This window comes from Perkinsus marinus (genome assembly GCF_000006405.1).
Source record: "Perkinsus marinus ATCC 50983 genomic scaffold scf_1104296938120, whole genome shotgun sequence".
Classification (NCBI taxonomy): domain Eukaryota; phylum Perkinsozoa; order Perkinsida; family Perkinsidae; genus Perkinsus; species Perkinsus marinus.
Genome location: NW_003213599.1, coordinates 35,387 through 47,181, shown reverse-complemented (window position 1 = coordinate 47,181; position 11,795 = coordinate 35,387). Strand labels below are relative to the sequence as shown.

General features: G+C 38.8%; 1 protein-coding gene across 1 annotated transcript; it reads left to right on the top strand.

Moving 5' to 3' along the window:
- Positions 1-1,417: 1,417 nt before the first annotated feature.
- Positions 1,418-11,075, top strand: Pmar_PMAR005619 (Transcription factor tau 95 kDa subunit, putative; the record flags this gene model as incomplete). Its single annotated transcript, XM_002782827.1, has 13 exons — positions 1,418-1,522; positions 3,320-3,416; positions 3,463-3,520; positions 4,244-4,378; positions 4,788-4,852; positions 5,782-5,852; positions 5,892-5,983; positions 6,570-6,675; positions 7,653-7,745; positions 8,246-8,362; positions 8,686-8,766; positions 9,269-9,358; positions 11,055-11,075. The coding sequence occupies 13 exons, from the start codon at positions 1,418-1,420 to the stop codon at positions 11,073-11,075; spliced, it is 1,131 nt and encodes a 376-aa protein (XP_002782873.1).
- Between the last annotated feature and the right edge of the window lie 720 nt (positions 11,076-11,795).

Here is an 11,795-nt window from a genome sequence, read left to right as displayed (position 1 = left end):
CCATTCTGTGTATCATCTCTATCAACTATGCTCTCTGCCCATTCTCTGCCAAGTAAGTGAGCTATGCGAATATTAATATTGCTCAATTATTTTTCGCTGCGGACTACACTAGATTCGAGCCGTGGATATCCATGTAACATCAATTTTTCACGGAGTGCTGTTCTAGGCCGTGGGGAATGCGCCCTCACCAGAACCACCTTCTGGGGTAGAGTGGTTTTCCCAACACGGGTGACCTTTTGCAACTTCTATTTTTATAGTTGTTGCAATCTATGACGTTCAAAGCCGGTTGTGCAATAAGAATTTCTCGTTGAGAATTTCCCAGGATGTCGGGCCAACATCCTGCTGAAAGTGCCGACATTGTCGGCACTTTCACAATTTCTACAATACTGGATACGTACTTGAAACTTTCACTGATTACGACACTGTAAGAGTTCCCCTGTCTGAGAGCAGTATCACTCGAGCTTCGAGTCGCCTATCCAATTCACTGATGCTATTCTCGGAAGAAATGTATCTGGTAGCTTTGGCTGGTCGCGCCTCGTAATGTAATAAAGTCGTGTTTGTCACTCTTCAATTTGTGAGGTCAATTTAAATCTACCACCTGCAAGACGCTCGCTTGATTGTAGTCTACTACATCGACTATGTTGTATGGATCGGGACAGATATGAACTAAGTGGTGATTCTAGTGCTCAGATGAGGTAACACAACCCAGAGGGCTTTAGTATAAGTAGTGAGGTCGGAGTGACAAAGAGGAGCGCCAACAGCTGGAACAGCCACCAACTACGACCAGCCTCTCCGATTAGCTATGGATTATATAGAGCACACAAGTACAAATGACTGCGCAAGATCCCACTACAACTACACCCTGCCTGCTGCTCGTCAGGCCCTAGTCTTGTGCGCTACGTGATTACGTGACACCAGGCCTTTGCGCATGCGTGCCAGAGTATGGTCATCATCACTCTCAGCGATCTGTGTTATATTAGCTCAACTGCTGACGGTGTGCCATTCCACTTACGGCACTGGATACTCCATAATGTCACGGGCGCTCACACAGTCGTCGATACTCTTGAGAAGAGACACGAAGGCTTTCATCAGCTGCTGAGCTCAGAAGAGTTTCCTCACTTTTTATACGGTTATTTCGGGTAAAAGTGTACGAAAATCAATAAGAATTTCCCAAAAATATCCCAAAATTTCTCACTCGTCACTCGTCATTCAGTCACTAGTTAGTCGAAGCCTCTCAATTTTTCACGGATACTTTTCTATCACCGCTTTTACTAATTTATACCTGTTTTAATTGAAATTGATAATGGACGTATCTTGAGGTTGACCGCTTGTGTTGTAGTGATGAAAGATTCCTCTCAAACAGCAGCTGTGTTGTAGTCTTCACCCCAACATGACGACTACTACTACTACTTCAGAAATGTCTTCCGAATCGGATGGCGGCGGTGGGAATATGATAGAAAGCATGCCGCATTTTATGTCTATACTATACCCGGGCTCGCTGGAGAAGGCCGATATAGAAAAAGTAGTAGTAGTAGTGCTAGTAGTAGTAGTAGCTGTAGTAGTAGTAGTAGTAGTAGTAGTAGTAGCTGTAGTAGTAGTAGTAGTAGTAGTAGTAGTAGTAGTAGCTGTAGTAGTAGTAGTAGTAGTAGTAGTAGTAGTAGTAGTAGTAGTAGTAGTAGTAGTAGCTGTAGTAGTAGTAGTAGTAGTAGTAGTAGTAGTAGTAGTAGTAGTAGTAGTAGTAGTAGCTGTAGTAGTAGTAGTAGTAGTAGTAGTAGTAGTAGTAGTAGTAGTAGTAGCTGTAGTAGTAGTAGTAGTAGTAGTAGTAGTAGTAGTAGTAGTAGTAGTAGTAGTAGTAGTAGTAGTAGTAGTAGTAGTAGTAGTAGTAGTAGTAGTAGTAGTAGTAGTAGCTGTAGTAGTAGTAGTAGTAGTAGTAGTAGTAGTAGTAGTAGTAGTAGTAGTAGTAGTAGTAGTAGTAGTAGTAGTAGTAGTAGTAGTAGTAGTAGTAGTAGTAGTAGTAGTAGTAGTAGTAGTAGTAGTAGTAGTAGTAGTAGTAGTAGTAGTAGTAGTAGTAGTAGTAGTAGTAGTAGTAGGGAATAGGAGTTGTAACATACAGCATTTCGGGGTGGTCAATTGATTATTTTGCGCGAAATTCCAATAATTTTTCGAATTTTTTATATACCTTCACCGACTGGTTCAACGAAGTTTCACAACCCTAGTGATATGGAAAAAGACACTGGTGAAAAATATATTTTACAACTACTACTGCATATCACCGCGTTGAATATCGGATTTTTTCACCGAGTTTTACGACGCCACTTCACGTAAAACGGGTAGTCGTGAAACTCCGATGAATTTTCACAAGCGGGGTTATCGCATATATTTGTATTTTTCTCGAAAGTTTACCGTAACTCAACCAACGACATTTCAGGAGACACTTCGGGAAGTGATTTCCCGACAGTTGCGCTCATTCGTTTTTTCTCACCTTATTTTTGTTTGCGCGATTTTAGATTTTATCAAATTCTCAACGAGTATGGCTTTCATAGGAATTCCTTATCAGGATTTCATATCTTTATTATCAATCTGAATATTCCATATATGATTTATAAAATCGTAGTCGTCGAAAATCAGAAAATTATCGAAATTTGTTAGGAATTTTGATAAGATGACGTAGTTATTGTTTCTTTGTATGAGAGTAGATGAGGGCAGTTGCATTTAGTGAGTTCGACGTCACCTAATACGTAGCCCTGCCGTAGTGCTCGCCACACTTAGAATTGATTGAAAAAACACGTTACAATGACGACGCTCTATACGTATGGTTTAGTGGAGTTTACTCGTTTTTTTTGTGAATTCTAAATCATATAAATGTTGAAGTTTCACGACTACCCGTTTTACGTAAAGTGGCATCGTAATACTCGGTGAAAAACGTAACGATATTCGCGGTGATATGCAGTGGTCGTGAAATATATTTTCCGCCAGGGTTTGTCAAGATGCGGGTTGCGAAACTCCAATGAAATCTTGATATGATCGTTAAGCAGTTCATAGGGGAGGTGAAACGGTTGTGTTTGAGGATATATGCACATACGTAGGTGATGACAATTTGGAAAATTCTGAGGAAATTTTGGGAATTTCTTGTTGGTGTATGTAGTACACTTCTACCCTGATTCGTATAATTAGTTTTGGAAACTCTTCTGAGCTCAGCAGTTGAGGAAAGCGATTACATATATTCCTACTCCAACACTGTATAGGAAACTCTTCTGAGCTCAGCAGCTGAGGAAAGCGATTACATATATTTCTACTCCAACACTATTGTCCCCAACAGGTCATCGATAGGAATTTAGAAGGTTTACGTAAAACAGCAGATGGTAGATTGAAATTGCGTCTACACCCGAAAATGCCAAGTACCATAAAGTCTTCTGGTGAGCTTCTGTGGCGTCGGTTCGATCCCTAGTTGCCTCACTTCAGCATACGAAACAAGCAACTTTTTATTCAAAGCGAGAAAACATAAAAGTGGAAAAGTGACGTAAGTGGGTATTGAGTGAGAGATATTTTCGATTCGAAATTTCCGGAAAATTTCCAAGAGAGATACTTGATACTCAGAAATGGCGGTTTATAGTCGTTTCAATATAACCCCATAGGAGAAGACATTTGATTATTAGTTTTTAGTAGTCCTGAAAAATATGATTTCGTTTGCTCAAGAGTTTCGGACGGAAGTGATATGCAGAAATTAGGAAGAATCTCCCAAAATTTTCTCTCAAAGATTTCCGGAAAATTTCCCAACGAGTTACTTGATACTCAGAAATGGCGGTTCATAATCGTCTTAGCATAACCCCATAGGAGAAGGCATTTGTTTTTAGTGGTCCTGGAAAAATTCCCGAGGACGAATGAAATTTTGAGAGAAATAATATTTTCGATGATTTCTTTTCCTCAGGAGTTTACATAAAATTTCGATTAGAAGTGATATGCAGAAATTAGGAAGAATTTCCTAAAATTCCCTCTCAGAAATTTTATATTATCACCAACACATGTGCATATTTTTTAACACTACAGGAGTTGGAATACACATATTCAGGAATCGAAAAAATTTCTATATTGTCATCACCAACACATGTAGTTGACCATGCACCACACTGGCAACTCAATTTTACGAGTTTATATGAGAAAAAATTCGGTAAAAATTATACAGAAAATCCGCGATAATTTTCGAAAAATTTCATATTTTTCCCCCTCGCACACTCTTGGTTAGGTACAAGCTGGTTGGGCTCATTACAGAGGCTCATGCGTTTGCTGATATGTGCGATTTTATGTTCACACCACCTGAGGAGATCAGAGATACGTTTATATATACGGCGGCGATATCGCAAATATGTCGCCCTCAACCGTAAGTAAAATTGGTGAATTCTATATGGAATATAATGGAGTTTCACCAGTTTTACGTGAAGTGGCGTAAAACTCCGTGAAAAACGCGATATTTGCGCTTTGCAATAGCCGTGAAGTATGTTTTTCACTAGTGTTTTTCATATCACGGGTGAAACTCCAATATTAATATATATAAATGGAATTATAATTGGAATTATATTCCAATATATACTGTTTAGTATTGGTGGGTAATTGCACTTATTGAGTTATCACATGACAGACTTGTTTAGCATGATTCTAACTTATAACTTACAGTCACAACGCTAGCATGACGCTAGATATCTTAGCTAACACAAAGGGGAGCGACTCCATAGGGACAACAATCACACAAACTTTTTCACAATATGCTATTATGGATCTATTACGGTTAGGTATAATTTTGAGGGTAATGCATATGCTAAGAAAAGGAAGGAAACTTCCTCAGCTGTGGAAGAAGGTGAGCTTCTCTTAAATTTGAGAGTAGTGCAACTATAGACTATGGAATGCTATTAAAACGTTTGTTATCGCATTGAGCTCGGAATTGACGAAAGTTGAAGGTGTTGACAATATTACGTAACGGCTATTTCGTAAAGGCGGCACAATTGACTTTCGAATTTAAAGTTTCTGGCAAAGTTTATCACTATTTGCATAATAGTTAGTATTATTTTGTCATTAATTCCTTATTAGCTGTTTATAAAAAATGCATATTTCACGACCACTGCATATCACCGCAAATATCGCCTTTTTCACAGAGTAATACGACGACGCCACTTCACATAAATCCGGTAGTCGTGAAAGTCCAATAATTTTTTTACTGATTTTTTATTTCAAATAGGGGAGAACTCGCGCAGATTATCGGAATTCTCCTATCTGTGCGACGGAGAGTGCATTCTCGGTTACTGAGGGGGGAATATATGCACATGGTCAACTATATGTGTTGCTAGCAATATGGAAATCTTGAGGAAATTTTTCGAAATTATCGTTCATTTTTGTATACTTATACCCAAAATCGTGTGATTCTTCATAAAATAGTGAGGAAAACTACGAGCTCAGTTGAGGAAACCAAACATATATTCCCATACCGCTCGGATCACTCGACAATCGGATGCTTTCTCATTGTCCGTACCTCTTCCTGAGTGATCGCTTGGTCGGGTCGTGAAACTCCATCATCAATTTCTTAACTATTTTTTATTAGTTCATTTTATAGTATTTTAATTATCAATCTCTTAACTATTTTTTATTAGTTCATTTTATAGTATTTTAATTATCAATCTCTTAACTATTTTTTATTAGTTCATTTTATAGTATTTTAATTATCAATCTCTTAACTATTTTTTATTAGTTCATTTTATAGTATTTTAATCATTATCCGCTTCTCCTGTTTAGAGGAGGAGCACGACAATGGACATCACCCAAATCCTAAAGTGCCAGTGCATAGATTTGGCGATACAACACCTGTAAGTATCCATAATCGATCACGTGATCGATTTGATCAGGTGCCTACTGAGTCGGGTTGGGCAGCGGGCAGCGGGGAGGATCCGGTGCCTTTGGAGCTCCTCAATGATGTACAGAAGAAATTCGAAGAAAGGTGAGTCCAGATGGTGTCACTAAATTTGCTGTCATGTGTCACTAAATTCATGAAAATCGAGGAATGCTCGCCCGATGGGTGTGTGTAAGGGGGCGAGGCTACTACTAATGAGAACCGACCGAAGCGAACAATAATGAAATGAAGCATTATAGGAAAATTTGAAGAAATTATATATATAAAGTATATTGTAAAAATATCCGTGTTTGTATATTTTGTTTCATAAATTTATATAATTTGTGTGTGTAAAGTATATAGTACATCACAACTACCCTAGTGATATGAAAAGCACTAGTGAGAAACATATTTCACGACTACTGCATATCACCGCGAATATCGCGTCTTTCACAAAGTATTACTACGCCACTTCACGTGAAACGGGTAGTGCAACTTTATCGGAGTTTCACCACCCTAGTGATATGAAAAACATATTTCACGACTACTGCATATCATCGCGTTTTCCACTACTTCACGTAGAACGGATGCAACTCCATTTTTATTCTCGCATGGAAATTGAAAATTCGTCAAAAAAGCGTCTCTACAATTTCTGGCAATTCTGTATTTGTTGTTTTTTTTCTCCTAATCTCAGACCGATATGGCTTCGTGCTAGCCTTGACGAACAGCTGGGGTTGTTAGGGTGGACTCCACAGAGGCTGTCGGGGTATCCATGGAAACTAAGCTTTGCATTACGAGCAGTAAGAATTGCTATATTTTTTATGTTGTTATTTTCGGAAATTAATGAGAATCGATTTGCAATGTTACATGTGTTGTGATGAGAGTATCATATTCTTTATATTTTCTTTTTCTCCAAAATCTCTGTGTTGGCGTCCCAGAGGCTGTCGGAATATCCATGGAAACTAAGCTTTCCATTACGAGCAGTAAGAGTTGCTATATTTTTTATGATATGTGAAAGTGTGTTGTTATTTTCGGAAATTTGCAATGTTACATGTGTTGTGATGGGAGTATCATATTCTTTATACTTTCTTTTTTTCCAAAATCTCTGTGTTGGCGTCCCAGAGGCTGTCGGAATATGGAAACTAAGCTTTGCATTAGGAGCAGCTAAACTCGTGTTTATACTGTGCAAATTTGTGGAAAGCAAATGTGGAGAATTTGCGCGTTATTTTCTGAAGCTAAACAACGTAACGATGGCTATGAACATGTGTTGTGACATAACGTGTGAATTTTCGCAATAATTTTCATTTCCTCAGCTGAGCTCAGGAGTTTCCAAAGCTGATTATTGGAGTTTATATATGAATTCGGGTAAAAGTGTACAGAAATGAAAGAGAAATACCAAAATTTCCTCTCGGAATTTTTTCATATTTTCATCAGCAACACATTTGCATATTTTTACATTCACGTTTAAATCTTGGCGTCAATCGATTCACATTGTTATCATGTTGATTTTCGAAATCTTAAAAATCGACGCTGTTGGAGATTAATACTCTCAAACTAGGTGTATATAATCGTGCGTGAAAAAATCACATTTTCGAATTCTTATTACATACTCTTACACTTTCAGCAAATGCGTTGCTTCCTAGTTATTAATTCTAAAAGCCTCCCAACACTACAATTCTACTCTTCTCAATGCACTCCTGAACCTACATCGTGCGTAATTTTATCACGTTCTCGGACATTTTCACCTTCTGTCGTTGATAATAGTTGTTCATAATAGGTATCATATTTATACCTCAACGGGCCCTGGCGAAATTGCTATGTTCGATTTGGATATGATCCGAAGCTAAACCCAGAAGCCGTGAAATTTCAAGTGAGTTGAAATTTCATTGAAGTGCACGGGGTTGGAATATATGTAATCGCTTTCCTCAGCTGCTGAGCTCAGAAGAGTTTCCTATACAGTGTTGGAGTAGGAATATATGTAATCGCTTTCCTCAGCTGCTGAGCTCAGAAGAGTTTTCTATACAGTGTTGGAGTAGGAATATATGTAATCGCTTTCCTCAGCTGCTGAGCTCAGAAGAGTTTCCTATACAGTGTTGGAGTAGGAATATATGTAATCGCTTTCCTCAGCTGCTGAGCTCAGGAGTTTCCTATACAGTGTTGGAGTAGGAATATATGTAATCGCTTTCCTCAGCTGCTGAGCTCGAAAGTTTCCTCACTTACTATAGGAGTTTATATACAAATTTTGGTAGAAATGTACGGAAACCAATGAAAATTTTTCGGGAATTTCCTCAAAAAATTTCGTATCGTTGGCCACACATGTGGTTGACCATGTGAATATTTTCCCTCCACACAGAAGTTATAATCGATCAGGTGATCGATTTTAGAGATCCTCATTTTCGCAGTCCGGCAGCAGCTCGGGAGCATCCTAGTGCGACTACTACTGCTACTACTATTACGTCGGAGAGCAAACCTGATGTCCATTTTCGGGTGAGATTTGTTTTATTATTGAGTTTACGTGAAGTGGCGTCGTAATACTCGGTGTGAAAAAAAAATCCGATATTAACGGTGATATGCAGTAGTCGTGAAATATATATTTTTCACTAGTGTTTTTTTCATATCACTAGGGTAGTTGTGAAACTCCAATGAAGTTTCACGACTACCCGTTTTACGTGAAGTGGCGTAGTAATACTCGGTGAAAAACGCGATATTCGCGGCGATATGCAGTAGTAGTAGTAGTAGTCGTGAAATATATTTTTCGTATCACTAGGGTAGTTGTGAAACTCCATTGAGAGTAAGATTGGTTGTTTTAGCGCCCACCGGGTAATCGTTCACAAATTTATCAACTTTGTGATATTGAAGATTCGGCCATCCAAGGAGTAGTGGAAAACGAGGTGAGGAAACTGTGCGGAAAATATGCACACAATTCGGAAAATTTCGGTAAAATTATCCAGGATTTTCTGTAAAATTTTACCGAAATTTTTTCCATATAAACTCGTAAAATTGCGAGAATCGAGCCGGCGAGTAAATGCATGGAGATTTTCGTGCAGGAAAATATATATGTTTTGATGACATGAAAATTTTTAGGAAATTTTTGGGAAAATTATCGCGGATTTTCTGTATATAGCCTTCTATAATTAGTGAGGAAACTCCTGAGTTGATCTCAGGAAAGCGAACATACATTGTAACAACGAAACGGAACTAATTCTATATTTATCTGTGTTGTGGTGGGAAAAATATGCGCATGATTAACTAAATGTGTTGATGACAATGTAAAAATTTTGGGAAATTCTCGTTGATTTTGGTACACTTTTATATGTAAACTCTTGTGAGGAAAGCGAATATATATATTCCTCCTCCAAAACTGCCAGTTGTGTTTTTTCTTTTCTGAAATAGGTTAAGATTAACAGACTTGGGAAGACTCTTGACCCGACCAGTGGGTGGATGGCGAAGTCAACGATGTCGTCGATACGAACACAACTGAAAGTGATGAGCGGAATTTTTCACCCACTTATTGTCCGAACGATTATATCGATGTAGGTACGTAGTGAAGCTATGAGAAGATTGGAAACTCCGGTGGCGATGGCAATTGAGTAAACGTATTCGACTGGTTTAGGACTTCCCGGACTTGTGTTTTTTTCAATTAATTTTCAGAGGGCGAATTTTTTCAGTGTTGAGGGCAGTGTGGGAATGTATGCACATGGTCAGCTACATGTGCTGCTACGAATATAGAAATTTTGAGGAAATTTTGATAAATTATCGTTGATTTTTGTACACTTCTACCCAAAGACGTGTGAATTTTTCATAGTGTAGTGAGGAAATTTACGAGCTCAGTTGAAGAAACCAAACACATATTCCCACACTGGTTGCGGGCCAATTTGATAATATGTAAATGTGTATTTTCTATTCCGGGATTAATGATAGTGAACAAGTTGTCGCTATAATAGTCTCGAAAGGTTACTTCTACCACATCACATGTTCATCCATGCGATATAGTCTCAAATCGATTAATGTCATGAGATAGCGTACATTTGAATTCACATGCACGGTATGTCTTTGGTTAGGTAAGGATTTTCCCCGACTTTGCTTTGGCGACTATTTTTCAATGAAATGCAATTGTCGAAAGTTGTGTGTGATAGGAGGTGACTGTGTTTTGGTATGCGGTGGGGTTAATATCTCACACGTGTTTTTTCTCGAGTAACATTGGAGTTTCACAACCCGTGACATGAAAAACTATTGTGAAAAAACATATTCGAAAACGCATTTGGAAAGTGAATAACGCGAAAAACACGAGATGTGTTTTACGTGAAATGGAGTGATTTTGTGGTTTTATACATGTGTTGATGACAATAGTGAGTAAATTTTGGGAAATGTTTTTGATTTTTATGTACACTTTCACTCGAAATTGTGTGTAAACTTCTATAGTTAGTGAGGAAACTCTTCTGAGCTCAGCAGCTGAGGAAAGCGATTACATATATTCCTACTCCAACACTGTATAGGAAACTCTTCTGAGCTCAGCAGCTGAGGAAAGCGATTACATATATTCCTACTCCAACACTGTATAGGAAACTCTTCTGAGCTCAGCAACTGAGGAAAGCGATTACATATATTCCTACTCCAACACTGTATAGGAAACTCTTCTGAGCTCAGCAGCTGAGGAAAGCGATTACATATATTCCTACTCCAACACTGTATAGGAAACTCTTCTGAGCTCAGCAGCTGAGGAAAGCGATTACATATATTCCTACTCCAACACTGTATAGGAAACTCTTCTGAGCTCAGCAGCTGAGGAAAGCGATTACATATATTCCTGCTCCAACACTGTATAGGAAACTCTTCTGAGCTCAGCAGCTGAGGAAAGCGATTACATATCTTCCTACTCCAACAACACTGAGCGTGAGTTCGATCATTATGAAAGTGTTGGTTGATTATGAGAGCGATCAAAAGTGACTACTGTGACGAAGATAATGAAGTTGATGAATTCTGTTCATTGAGGTGAATATGGTGACACTATCCGGGAAATTTTACTGTGAATTTAGTGACACTATCTGGGAAATTTTACTGTGAATTTAGTGACACTATCTGGGAAATTTTACTGTGAATTTAGTGACACTATTTGGGAAATTTTACTGTGAATTTAGTGACACTATCTGGGAAAGTTTATACGTCAGTTTCTTGTCAGGTCCGGTTCGTCGGACGGTGAGTTTCTGACGCCTCGGATGGAGGTAACATCGTTGAGTAAAAAATTCCGATCTCGCATGCTCAGCCCGCCGACCAAACGTTGACCCCGACGATGGCCAGCATTCCCTTATTGAGTCAATTGCCGCCCCCCGTCGTGATTAACGATTATGCTGAGAGGCGAAGAAGCTTTTGCGCGAGCTGTCTGAAGTGCGGTATCCAATGTGAAATTATAGAAGTGGAATTTCATGGCGCGTGAAAAAAAATTTAGCGGAAAATGTGAGTTTTTCGGAATGAAAATTTCCAATTTTGCGTCAAATCGTCACGAATCGGTCAGCCGGGGAGAAAAGAAAATACTCCTACCAGGCGATTCGGGAGGACGGATTACTTTACCCGTTATAAATCGTCGTGATGATTGAGCCCTTTTCATGATGTGACCATGAATGTGGTTATTTGTATATAAGGGTATTGCAGTGTGACGTGATAGCATTGTTTATATCCGCGCATTTGCATATTGATGAATCCGGTGTTTTACCCCGGGTAAAAACGTTGGTATAAACCCGATGGGTTTCGGTCACCTTCAGTCGGAGGTGTAGTTATAGACACTACGGTTTTCACGGGGTAAAAACGTTCACATGAACCCGACGATTATTGGTTGCCTTGTTGTAGATATATTGTAGATCCGAGAAGGATCTTCCATAGATGCATTCTTCACCTCCTCATTTGCCTTTACATACCCGGGGCA